The 14,070-nt window shown below is 49.6% G+C and overlaps 1 protein-coding gene across 1 annotated transcript in view; it reads right to left on the reverse strand.

Annotated features, from left to right (window-relative positions):
- Positions 1-14,070, reverse strand: part of LOC119092713 (arrestin domain-containing protein 2) — a gene marked incomplete at its 5' end in the record, with an annotated part of 95,320 nt that overhangs the window by 66,082 nt on the left and 15,168 nt on the right. The window contains 1 exon segment of the mRNA XM_037215690.1: positions 11,181-11,311. Coding sequence (XP_037071585.1) covers positions 11,181-11,311 — 131 coding nt within the window.

Below are 14,070 nucleotides of genomic sequence, written 5' to 3' on the forward strand. Positions count from 1 at the left end.
GGTCCGCGCAACGTGATCACCTGCTGGTCTCGTAATGGCCACCGCCGTGGTCCGAGCCAGACCTGTATCGACCCTGAGGCGACGGAACGTGAGCAGAACACAGATCCGCCGCACGTCGGACCTTTCGGCCGAAGCAAAGCGTGCCCCTGACGGATCTGAGGGAGACGGGTCTACGGGACGGGTCTCCTGACAGATCTGAGGGAGACGGGTGTACGGGACGCGTCTCCTGACGGATCTGAGGGAGACGGGTGTACAAGACGGGTCTCCTGACGGATCTGAGGGAGACGGGTGGACGGGACGGGTCTCCTGACGGATCTGAGGGAGACGGGTCTACGGGACGGGTCTCCAAAGCTCAATGCTGGAGCGATTGGCGCATAACCAAAGAATCGCTGTTCTTTACTTCTCCATGTGGATGTTTGGCCGTGCTCTTATACTGGACTACAATCGGCTTCAATGATTCCAAATGGCAGGAAGTCAAGGCATTTATTTCGCAGGTGATCACAATGCTGGTTTTGGTGTATTGGTCCGTAGCCTCTCTGTTTGCAGTGAGATAACGTTGTGCTGAGGCAAACGTTACCGACACGGCCGAAAACTGCACATGTTGTCTGAAGACAGATCAATGCTTTTAGATTTTGAAACCGACAGCCAAAATGTTCACTATGAGATGCGCCGTGGTTATTCACTGGCGATCTAAGAAACAGGGTGACTTTGGCAGACGTCAACATATACTAAAGCGAACTTACATAATGGTAGTTGTTTCTCTTAAAAACACAATGCTTTAGGTCCCTACGATGATCTGATTTAAAAAATGTCGTCACTACGGTGCGTTATTAAATGTTATATCATTGCAGGTTTTGAAAAATGGGCAACTTGCGGTAACAATCAAAGGTCAGGAAGCCTAGACGTGGTTTGACTAGCTCTGAGACGACAAAAAAATTGTCACGAAACATGTCACCATTCCATTCTCTCGCGATAACTATCAGTTAGACAGTTTTTTCGCATTATCCCCCTTTTAGCGGGACTTAAATCTGACCTGAAACATGACGTGGGTATGCATCCATTGAGACCGCTGGCGTCGTCCACTGGGCGAAATGAGCATCTCGGAGTAGCCAACGATGCTTTTTGGAGGACGCGTCGGACGAACACGCTCGAGCTGGTTCAAACCATACTGTCGATGTTTTACAGCCTCACCATGGCAACGGCACCCAGGTCGTTATCGGCCTCTCCACGACAGCATCTCAAACAAGCCACCCAGTCGGCATGGAGCGAGCGCGCTGGCAGTAAAAAAGTGCCACTGACGTCATCGGGGCTCAATAAGCTAGCGCCGTGCGGCCCTGCGACCGGCGGCGCATTGTCGGACGCCCGGGGGTCAGCGGGCACAAGACCTGAGGGCACTACCAAGTCAATCTGACGCCTGTGATCAGTGGGGATTTAGCTGAGGACAGTGTCAGGCTTTCAAGAACACCCAAAAAAATTATCAGAATATCAGTAAAAATCGACAATGTATAAACCATGATGTGTCATCTCGTGTCAAAACGTAAAGGCAATAGTTTGATTGGCCGGTACAGCTATATGAAGAACTGAACTAGCCCGATTAATGAAAAAACAGGGCTACACAGGTCTGACAATGCTATGCGATGTATGCCATTAAGGTTTACCTCGCATCACATTCAAACGTTAATGGGGTCTCAAAGGTCACAGTTTGAACTTGCATAACGCTAAATGACGTGACCTTGCATAAGTTACCTGAGCAATATCGACACGCGCCCGGGTGGCCGATTCAATACCATTCGCTTGAGTGAGGGGTCATTTTGACCCCTCCTGAGATCTCAGAAACTAAGAGAGCTAGAAGCGCTAAATTCCCAGGGTGTCTTGTCCTGTACGTGAACTCATTTGTGTCAAAATATAGGGTTTCTATATGGTTCCGTGGCCTTCGGGTCAAATAAGGTCCAACAAGGTCAAACTTCAGGTTTCTGTCAAAAGTTTCCCCAGAACCAAGATATCTTTTCTAAGCAAAATGCCACTAATGCTCATTTAAGGTCAATGACTTTGCTTCACCTTTCGAAGGTCGTGGTGACCAAGATCACTGTTTGAGTTTTGCATCTGAATAAGCGTTTAAGATTACGCTAGGCAGCATGTTTCGAAACAAAGTGTCCATCTGGGTCACTTTGGGTCAGTGACCTATTCCAACCCTTAGAAAGTTCATGGAAGATGTGCAACCTTGTTCATTTTATCAATTTATTTGAGATGAGCACCAGAAGCTATTCCATACAGCAAGGTCTATAGGAATAAAACAGTGCCCCCAAAATCTCAACATCGAGCTCAAAAGTGTCCAGAAGATATGCAGCAAACATTTGGGCGGCCACCGAAAATTCTCCCAAACGTTAAAAAGTAAGAGGCCTCGCATGGCGAGGGTTACGACCTCCGAGGGTGTGGGCTCCCAAGGCACCGCGCTAGTACGTGTCAGGAAATTTGCAGCTTTCATTCAGACGGTGACGGGCGTTGGCTGCCCTCCGATACACACGCCGTTATCATCAGGGTCGTGGACCCCATCTTCATTCACCGGATGCACGTGCTCCGCACGTCCATCCGGTGACTCCATCCGGTGACTCCATCCGGTGACTCCATCCGGTGACATCCGGTGGCCATCGCCGACTTTGTTTGACGGGCTGCCGTCAGAGTCAAAAGTACGAATAGAATTGACTGGAAGTGTGCAGTGTGTGCTTGTGTCGGCATGCATGTGGATATTTGTGTTTGTTGTGCTGCGTAGTCACGCCTATTCAATCAACGCCTGTCACCACCTGAATACGAACTACGAAGCAGAAGTTTTGCCAACTGCCAAAAGTCGGTACATCAATATGCATTCGGAATTTTCGTCAAAGGTGGCGACGGGCATGAGATAATTTGGACGTCTCAAAACTTACGGCTCACTCCAAATTATCGACTTCGTCAGCCGGTTGCGTTCGTTCTCGCTCTCGACCTCTGCAGTCCATCATTTGGCGCGTAAAAATATATCTCACATTTCCTATATTTAGCAATCTAGCATAACGCAATTCATAACAACGTGCTTAGCAACGCCACTTTATTCAAAGCAAATCGTGAGCACAGGCTCAGCCGCATTCTCATCATAAGGCGATGTCCGCCACCGGTTTCCCATCATCACGGCTCACTCTCATCATATTCCCTGCCCCTCAACCGCTTAGCGCGCGCCCATCCTCGGTCCGCTCATGGGGATTTGCATCGCGCTTATCGCCGGGGTGATGATCAGACCGACTGCGCCACACAGAGAAAGAGAGAAGGAGATATATAGAGATATAGAGAGAGAGAGAGAGAGAGAGAGAAGAGAGAGAAGAGAGAGAGAGAGGAGAGAGGAGAGAGATGGGACGCTACGTCGGGTGGGGGGGGGGGGACGGTGAAGGAAATGCGGACAGGGAAGAGCATTTGGTCATTCAATGCCGCCTTCAATTTTTTCGCTTTTCCTGGATGTCTTGAGGCGGGGATACAGAAATGACCGATCGCTGCCGCCGTCCAATAAGTGCCCACGGAAGCGTCCCGACCGGGGCGCCCACCGAGCTAGCTCTCTCCTTCCTCTGATTCCGTCTGATTCCTCTTGAGTTCCTTCTCCTGAGCTCCTCTTCGTCTCTCCTTCACGTGACTGTCCGGCCGGTTTTGGCCGCCTTCTGCTGGGACTTTCTCCTTGCCCCGTTCACGGTTGGTCGCCTCACTGTGGTTCCTCCCATATCCTTCCGTTGGCTCTGAGGTGCTGAGCTCGCCTCCGGCCTCTTGCCAGCCTGTGCATGCCGGGGTAGTGACCGACAGCTGACGTCACACCTTCCCGACCATCGACGTCCACGCCCAGCCAGGTGTTTTTACGTTTCACTAGATAGCGGCCCCGCATCGACAAAAGGCGCGCTTACCAGCGGGCATTCAAGCACCGGATGTCAGCTAGACAGTCGGGTCCCAGTGAGCACCGGGTGCACCGCAGTGGATGCTTTCCACAATTTCGAGGCAGTAAGCATACCATTTTTCCCTCAGCGACCACCTGTCGTTGAATTTTCGCTGTCGCTGTCGCCTCGGCTTGATTTCCAACGTCGTCTAATTTCTCTGCGGGTGTTTCAATGATGTTGGATATGCATATGTTGAAATACGCATACAACCAAATGATATGTTCCTGTGTTTTGGCTCGCCGCCATGTGAACAAGGAAATACTTTTTAAAAAATGTAAGCTTTCCTCACAGTGACCTCTGTTGAATCTGGTTATTTTTTACGTGTACATACTTCATATAATCTCAGCTGCCTTGTGTCAACCACTGACGACGGCCTGCGCTAATTTTTACATGCCTCTGCTCATATTCTTTGGCGTCCGCCGGCCCCTATCAGGATGTCCTGATATCTGGTGACCTTCCATGACCCCTGATGACCTTTTTCAGACCTCTGCTGACTGGCAGCTGCCAGCACCAGCCAAATCAGTGCTCTCTCTCCGCGCTGTCTGGGTCACCCTGCCGGCGGCCCTCCGCCCGGCCGGCAGGCTCTCTTTACGATACTCATCACAAACTTCACGAGAAAGTCAAACAGCAAGATGGGCGCGCCTCAATCTTCGCCGGTGTCGTCGTCGCCGTTCAACAGGCTGGGCGTCGGCCAGAATGGGAATTTCGTGCCGGTGTCGGCGCCGCCAGGGATATATTGTGCTCGCAATACCGCCCGCGTCGCGCCCGCTCGCGGCCGACGCGGCGTCATAGCGCCGGTTCCGGGTCAAATGTTGGGACCAGGTCCGAGTTTGCTGCCCCGGAACAGGCGTGCAGCGGCGCTGGTTGCCTAGCGACAGCCAGCGTGGGGTTGCGTAGTGTGTGAATTAAGGAATTCCGTCCAGATATATCCAACAAAAGTGCCGTGTGACACTGCACTGGTGCGGCAACGCAGAGGTCCGACGCAGTGAGCAGCCAGGAACAGTGGGCATTTATTCCGGGCTGGTGACGGGAGGCGCTCTGCAGCTAACGGGGTTGTGGTTTACTCTCATGCCGCGTCGCCTGCGCTCCACATAAACCGGAGCATGACCGACAAGCGCGGGCTGCGTTGGCTACGTTCGTGAAGGTTGCCGGTCCGTCCATGGCTCCTTGTGATTACCTGTTCTCATCTACGTTCATCGCAGGCGGTGCACATTTGAAGGCCTCCGTGCTGGAGACGAGCAGCGTCGAGTCCGCTCCAAAGTACTACATGCCTGAGCTGCGTGTATTAGAGACGCATGCTAATGAGACATATCGTTCAAAACCCAGGTGGCAGCCACGCCAACCAAAACACAAGCTCTTGAGAATCAAATAACTCCTGAGAATCTCACAAAATTTATCGCGGCGTGAAGTTTGAGCGCAAACGGTTCGGTTGAATCTGTAGAAATTGCGAACTTGGGTCACCCCTAGTGTGCCTTCGTGGGAATCTTGACGTTTTCACAATTCTACCCGTCAGCAATTTATGTACGATCTTGGATCAAGCAAACATTGGCTTGCGACTAAACTGAGAAAGCTTGACGTTTCACACTTCGGATTGGAAAAAATGTTTTATCCATTAAGTATACCGTCACGCAAAAAGTACCGTTCAACCCGTGAAACGGAGGGAGAATGGCCATACATTTCCATGCAGAAGCACGAAGCATTTCTATCTCACACAGTAAGACATTTCCTCAATCGCTCAGACGGCAGCGCCACAAGTGGGTTCCGGATAGGATCCACCGCATGATTGCGTTATTTGAAAACGAGCCGATAGAGCAGTATCAAAAGTATTCCCGCTAACAAAATCCTCAAAGGCCCGTGTTCCCGAGGTCGACTAGGGGTGATCACAATCCTGGAAAAAAAACACGTGACATCTAGAATGGTGTGGTCAAAGGAAAGTCTGGAGGCCGGATATGACGGAATCTCCGTGGTGGACCACAGACGTAAACATCTTAGTTGAATTGGCATCTCAACAAAGACAAAACAAAAAACGAATAGAAGGTCCTCGACATGGTTGAGACCCCTGCATTCTGTGCCACATTCTACCCATCTTTCAAGGCATTTTGATTATCTCGCCATTTTTATTTTTCAAAGGGAACGTGACAAACGCCGTCACTCCCTTTTCACTGTGCGCCATCATCGGCATTTGTCATATTGGCGCTCAGGCACCATGGTACACCGGAATTAGAACCCGGGCCTCCACGGAGGAGTCCAAGGCCCTAACAACTCGCCCATTTCATCTCGACCATCTCGTCCCAGTCGACACCGTCCGACACCATTGGCCCACTGTTTCAGGAAGATTAGTCTTTTTTGCGCCGTCTGTGGCGGACGCAAATACTCTCACGGTGGAAATCACGTGCAAGACGATTTGGTTGGTCCATTGCCCGCCAGCCGTATGCAACTTTCACTTTCTGTCCTTTTACACATAATTCAGTTTCCCGATGAGTCAAAGGTCTCGCTTGCAGCTTCAGACCAAATATCAGGTTCCCCCATATAGTTGCACCTGTGAGAACGTCGGTAGTCGTCTCCACGTATGAGAATCGGTGATGAAATAGCCGGCATCTTTTCAATTTCGGAAAGGCTATCATGTGATATCAGCGCCTTTAACTCAGTTCTATTACATGCTAATTTTAAGCTTACGTACACATGCATGCATAGGACTAGTATGAAAGAGGGTACGGACGCAACTTTTGAAACCGCTGACCCGCCAGCATCTGACCCACAAGAACTCGCTGGCCGCACACGGGTTAAGATCGAGATGCATGTTTTGCTAAGCGTATTACTGCGTTCCTGACCTGCCCTTGTCACGTCACACACTGAGCAGTGTACGGTAAGATTCCTTACGTCATCGGGCGATAGCCAGTTCCGTAAGAGCGCTACGCTTATCAGTTGTCCGACCGACTTTTGCGGGGCTGACTCGACGTCAGCTGCTCGCACCTTGGCCAGACGCCTTTATGCCACAGTGGCGACCGCGCGCATGACTGGCAAATTTATCAAGGAAATCGTTACTAAATAGACCAAGCTAGTGCGTGAATCCTGAAACGTGCAAACGATGGCACGAGAAAGCGGTCGACGGTGGCGAACATCAGTTACTGTAGGTGTCACCGCAGCTGCGCCTGCCGGCTGCGCGCTCCGAAGTCGCCGGGCGAGGCGCACCCGACTCTGAGTTACGCCCGCGGCGCAGACGGCCCGTGACCCCGGTTCGATTTCAACCGCGACCTTTCCAGAGAGGACGGCTCCAGGAAGGCCTTCAATCCAGCTTTCCAGGAAACAAGAAGTGCTGTGCTGTTGCAGGACGTCCCATCTCTCCATCCATGAGTGAGACATGGAAGCCCTTGCTGCTGTATGCTGGTTTACAAGAAGCACAGGCGGAACCTTGTTCGAAATTTCATTGGGGAAATGTGTGGAGCCTGATTGATCTGGAACGCTATAGAGCCAGGTTCCGAAATACTGCAAGGTCTGTCATGCTGCCACAAAAGGTATGCTTGTCGAAACCCCCATTTGGTTGGTTGCTGAAATGTATTTCGAAGCTTGAACAAAATAACGCCACTTATCCAGTCTCAACCCAGTTTGAAGCCGGCTGATAGACATATTATGAAACGCCATTTCAGCCATCGCGTCGGCAAAAAAAACTCACCCAGAGTTCCCAGCCACTTCGGGGAGCTGCTGCCGCGGCCAGCCGTGGCTGCTGAGCCATGACCCGACCTCTGCTGGGCCTGGTGCGGGCCCGGTCTGCTCGTCATGAGGTGCTGTGGTGTGCCGGGTACTAAAGACCGGTGGCTCACATTCGTTCCGTACAGCATATGGGGAACGGGCCAGTAGTTACTCATCTGTGCGTAGTGGGGAATGGTGTTGGTTACCTATCTGATTAGAAGCGGATGGTTTGGGTCACTCACATTCATGTGGTAGGCAAACGTGCCAGCAATATAATGTAATCAAAGGCGCCCGAGCCACCTTGAGGCGAGTGGCCAGCAATATAATGTAATCAAAGGCGCCCGAGCCACCTTGAGGCGAGTGGCCAGCGCGATCAGGCAGATAGTGTTGGTTACTCATCTTTACGTATTGGCGCAGGGAGCCAATATTATAATCTAATCAGAGGTGGCCTGCTCACAACACGGAAAGTAACCAACGTCATCAAGCGGATGGTGATAGCTATTCACATTTTTTGACGACTAATGACGCGTATTACCTGCTGTGATGCCATAGCAGAGGCTGTTGGCCACTCACCGCGACGTGAAAGCAGAGGGTTCTGGTTATCCGCACTGTTGTAGCATAATAATTGGGTTGGTTACCCACCCTGATGTAGCTTTGGGTGGTGCTGGTTACTAGAGCACTTAATGGGTTGGGCGTTATGAATCCAGTCCCGACCGGCCTGACAAAAATGGTCTTAAAAGAAATCCACCCAAATCCGTGTTCAAGTTGTTGCTCTCGTTACCACCAGCAAATAAATATGGCACATCTCAGTATATTCCATTGCTTCTCTTTTGAACACATCCCATGCCAGTGCTCTGACCATGCAGTGTAATTACGGCAGTGCAAATTTTCCAACACTTGGACCTGGGACATTTACCCCTCACCGCTGGGGTAAATGTCCCACCGCTGTCACTACAGATGATGGTAGGTATCTGAAAAGTGCTGGGTATGCGGCAGAACAGTTAAAAAACAAACTTCATGCATCATCTCAGCTATGATCCGCAATGCAACTTCTGTCTTGATCCCCTGCCAGAATAAAGTGCCGAAATTTAACTACCTGTCCCTTTCAGCCGAAGAACTGAAGAGCAAATCGTAACGCCTTCATAACATATGGCCTTCGCGGTCTACGAGCTAAATACAAATACTTGCTAGTCTTGCTGCTGGTAAGGCTAGCAGCAAGACTAAAGGAGCAACAAGGTTAGAACCATGCCATTTTAAAGCATTGGTTACCTAACGAGCTGCACCACTTTTGAATTCTGATGTGCTGTCAAATCCATTCAAACTCTGTCGGCACACATATCTGCGCTACTGATGGATACACATGGTTATATGTCATTTTGGCATATCTTTACGTTGTAAACCTATGCGTTTCGCAACATTGCAGCATTCTTTTTTACACGTTAAGATCACAGTTTACAATGAATTAATTACAGGTGAACGCTCTGTGGTCTTCGACAAAAACGGATGGTTAAACGCTGTGTGCATGTCATCCTGAATGAACATGCAATTTTTTTACAAATATCGGGGTACAAGTAAAAAACTGCATTGGCATCGACTCTTGAAGAGAAAAAATCTGAGCTAATGGTGACCTCAATATGTGAAGGAAAATTATGTTTGATAGATGCTCAGTTCATATTGTCCCAGCGACGTAATATTGTCCGTCCAAGCCACATCTCCAGCCCACCGTATTCACCGATGGAATACTTCTGACTCATATGGAACCCTAATTTCTATTGATAGTTTCATTGAAGGGTTGAGCAAAATGGATTATCCATCAGTACATGGATATAGTTCATTACATCGGTTAGTGATTTTCGTGGAACGCAGGGCATGACTGTGGCCGGGGACGGGTCGTGGGGCTCTCGGGATTGCTGTGCTTTGAAGGTCAGAGCGGGTCATTGGATTAAAATGGTCCAGATCAACCTTTCATGTTTAGGGGGGTATGCCGCATCGTAATCCGGAACGCTTATTCAAATTCGGAAAATCAAGACAACCTCTTACGTTTGTGGGTATCATGACCTCCTAAAGGCAAAAGAGGTCACTGACGTAAAAGGCACATCAGTGGTCTTTTGCTTAGAACAGCTATCTAGGTTTAAGGCCGTTGCATGAGAGAACAGCTATCTAGATTTAAGGCCGTTGCATGAGAAGGTCTGACGCACTTTCGACATCAATCCTGAGTTTGAACTAGTTTGACCTCATTCCACCCAAAGGTTTGACACATGGACCTCAGATTTCGACACAACTGAGGTCGCATGCAGACAAACCCATTCCGTGAATTCGGTGCTTCTAGTTCGTTTATTTTTTGAGATGTGGGGGGAAGAGAAAAGTAAACTCCCAGTCGAGCGAATGGCATTTAACCGCCCACCCAGGTGCGTGTAAAGATAACGCACCAGGTTAATCCGTGCGTGGGACATGTATTCCACGTATTTCATGACACAATGACAATTGGAAACAAGTTGTGGTAGAGAGTATTGTCGGGGACGGTATCGAAGCAATCTATAACAATATGGATGGGGCGTACATTTGGAAATGTGACAGCATATTATCTGCACAGACATCTGCGATTTGGTGTAAATATTTTTCAATGACTTAAGCAATTGCAAAATGTTTGAAAGGCTCGAGATATCTCCAGGTCTGGTGTGAGGTCAGCCTACTTTCCTTTCATTATTTCTTCCAGTGCAAGCTAGCCAGGAACATGAAAAGATGGGCCTAATTTCAGTTTTAACGTCGAAGCGTTATGCAAGGTCCACAGGCATTGGTACAAATCACAAAAAAAATATTAGCTGCTTGCAGGCCTTATATGTTTTTGTGTTCGGGTACCCACTACGAGGTTAATGCTGATTAAGAATATGGATCATGCAATTCTACCTCATTGCTACTAATCAGATGGGTAATGGTCTAACTACATACAATGCTTTCACCGTGTTTTTTTCGGTGTAGTGATATCAATCAGTCATGCATTACCATGTCATTTGCACAAATGCAGAAATCGACTTGGTTATCATCTCTCAGACCGCTGATGTTAGTCGTAATTAGCCCCCTTTATGGGAATTGTGTACTTAGTGACATGCTTATCACGAAAAATATAACGTATTTTGTATGACCTTTTGCGGGAGTGAACATTTTTGTACGATTGAAACTTCTTTCATTGGAGTGCCGTAATGGGTGTTGTAACTCCCGCTACGGTTTTTCAAAACTGACCTCCGAGCCGTTCAACTCCTGTCAAATGAAATGTGCATGTGCTGAAATCCGAGTTGGTATTATCCTCGTGTTGCCCGCGTTTTTTCACCCGGCTCAATCCGCCCCGGGGAACCATTCACCATTCGCGGACTGATCCAATTCGCGAAGCACTTCATTTGTTACCCGCCGTGATGTAACGGTTGGTTTTGGTTACCCATCCTGATTGAGCAGTAGAGGGTGCTGGTTACCCATGTCGATACACGTAGCGGTGGATGGTGCTGCCTACGTACCCTCATGCAGCAGAGGACGACGCTGGCTTCTCACCTTGATGTAATATCGGATGGTACTGGCCTTGCTCTCGAACGAGCAGGGGAGCGAGCTCTCCGGCAGCTGGAACCGGAACGGAAACGTGTGGAAGCCGCGTGGCAGGATCGGCACGTTCCCCTCCGGCTTATCTGGAACGGAGAGCAGAAAGACTCCAGGGGACTGCAGAAAGCGATCAAGGAACACAGCTTTGGCCATCCGAGACTGCACCCAACTTCGGCTGCTGAGTCAGGGTCGATTCAGGGCACGTTTTGAAAGCAGAGTCACACTATGGTAATGGAGCCAAAACGGGCAACGTCAGCACGGAAGGCCTTTCTATTTATAGCGTCGTTGTTGGAATTGTAAAGAATGGAGTCATTGCATTGCTCAAAGGCATATATATCAACACTGGAATGTCTCGGACGCATAATGCATATTTGAGAGAGACTGCCGAATAAAACGTCGATGATTTGATTCCACAAGGACCAAAATCGTGTGCTGCACACTTAAATCTTAATCTTAAGATGAATGATCTCATGTGATCTTATCTAATAATCTTAAATGAATTCAGTAGAAGTGTATGAGGTGCCACGGCCGGTTAGGGAACTTTAAGCCTTGTCGGCTTTCACAAATTCGTGGGCTAAGCGGCAGATAATATTTATGCTAATCAATTACCCCAAAAGTTTATAATATACGGTTGCTCATCTAAACGTGTTTTGAAGGCATTCCCACAAGTATGCGGGATCCCTTTAACCGCATATGACACCAAGACGTGGGCTAAGCCTGCTTTCTGTTGCACGGAGTGGAGTCGTTTCACACCTCGCAGAGGAAGTAGCATAACGGAGCGTCGTCCGGCCTCCGTTAAAGGGAAATATAGGCATTTGTATATAGCCATCACTTCCGAATAGGTCAGATTTCCTCCGCATTTATATATCTACTATCCCCCCTTTAAGTGAATTTTCTTTATGCATGCCTGGCATTGGGATCCACATACCGTAGCCCTGACCGCTGCAGTCCTATCCGTAACAGGCTATCAGTCTTCTGGCCTGTTCGCTGCGCCCCGGCGCAAACAAAGCACTTACAGAAGATGAGACATAATACCCTCTGTAGATCATACGCCGCCATGGTGCTTCTGCCGGGTCTATTGGAAATCGGGGACTGGGTTAATAGAAAAGCACCGGGTGGAAAGGTCGTGATCGACATTATTTGTCACAGGCATCGGCCGCAGACAACGCAGTCGATCGGCATCAATAATGCACCGAACAATAAATGATTCAACCAACGTCATCACCAGGTCACGCGGCGAAACATACAGTCGACAATGTCATGTCATGCGACGGAGCGGGATTCAAGGGGAAGGAACCGTGTCCCTTCACGGCCGCATGGGGGTGAAACAGAGATGCAAGAGACCCTAGCTCACGGCTCAACCGAAAGGATCATACCCGTTACTGGAAACGAGCCTTATCGGCTTTTTGCAGAAGCATTCAGGTCATGGCCCTCCACACGGCACGGGGTGAGTAAACGGCGTCATTCTTCAGCTCGGCCTCGTTTCAGCGCCCCAAGAACAACTGCCACTGGAGCCTACAGGCACGAGATGACGACATGGCTCCGAGGTCAAGGGAAACGCAGTGGCCCTGCTCATGTGATTCTTCCTCGACGCTTTGTGGTCACTCAGAGGCAAGTCGCCTGAAATATTCCCAGTTTGTGCGACGCTTCCGTCACGGTGTCAGCCGTGACGGCTGACACCGTGACGGTGTCAGCCGTGCAGTCAGTTGTCGTCGTGCTTCTGTCCACTCGAGCATTGCCGTGTATCCCCCACAAGAGGAGTTCGCTATCCAGCCAGAAGTCGAAAGCCAACAGCGATACACGAAAACTGCTCGCCCATGGCGGCTAATGGCCCGCGTCCAAACTGCGGCCGTTGAGTCTCGGCGCCCATCTGCAGTGAGTTCTAGCGGCGGTGCTCGCAGAGTCGGTCGTCGGCCAGTGACGTCCAGTGGCACTCGGCTGTAAATGGAGTGTCGCCGGGCTCGCTCGGCGGTGTCGTTGCCGGGTCCGGGCGGCTTTCGGAGGCTGCCTTGGACGGCGGCTAATCCGGGACAAACTCATGGGCATGGCCGACGCCTGGTCCTCCGCCACGGCGCTCGAGTAGTTATTAGGCGTGTGAAGTACGTCGTAGTCCTGACCCAGACACGTGCGTTGACTAAGAATGGTGTAGCCAGTTCAAAGACGCAAAACTACAATTTACATTGCAAAGGCTTCGTTAATTTTGTATCTTGGTGTTCTGATTCTTATGTTCATTTTCAAGCACTCCAGCTTTGGTGAGCCAGAATTCTCTGGCCACCAAATTAAAAATATAATGGTTAATAAAGCCACAGACTACAACTTACCCTGCCCTAAAAGACGTCATCTAGCTAAGCAGACGGCGGAAAGCAGCTCACTTGATTACGCTTTGCGTTTGAAGAAAAAAAACTACAGGTTTTCCTTACTTAGAAAAGACCGTTTCCAAGAGGAACGACCGTGAATCAAGCCGATCTGTCCAGACACTAGCTCCTGGTAGGCCCCACGTGGAAGAGCAACCAGAGGCCCTTCTGTGGTGAATACGCTCTAACGCTATATGGGCGAATTCCCACATCCAACCAATACCGCTTGGGGTGAATGCGAAGAGCCCGCATTTTCCGCATTGGCTAGGATCAGTCGAGCAATGCCCGTCGAACACTTGATATTGATGTCATGATTTTTGTCAAACGTACTTAACCATGCAATGCAATAGCCTTCACCATTGCTGGATTTAGATCAAGTGGCACCCCTGCATGTTTTATTCACCATGTTATCCAATTTTCACACGCTCTGACAAGCGCGTGCAAATGTCATTAATTTTGTATCGTGCGCGTCTTGATTGCTTGATTGATGT

This window comes from Pollicipes pollicipes, unplaced genomic scaffold (genome assembly GCF_011947565.3).
Source record: "Pollicipes pollicipes isolate AB1234 unplaced genomic scaffold, Ppol_2.1 Scaffold_3447;HRSCAF=4054_pilon_pilon_pilon, whole genome shotgun sequence".
NCBI classification, from domain to species: Eukaryota; Metazoa; Arthropoda; class Thecostraca; order Pollicipedomorpha; family Pollicipedidae; genus Pollicipes; species Pollicipes pollicipes.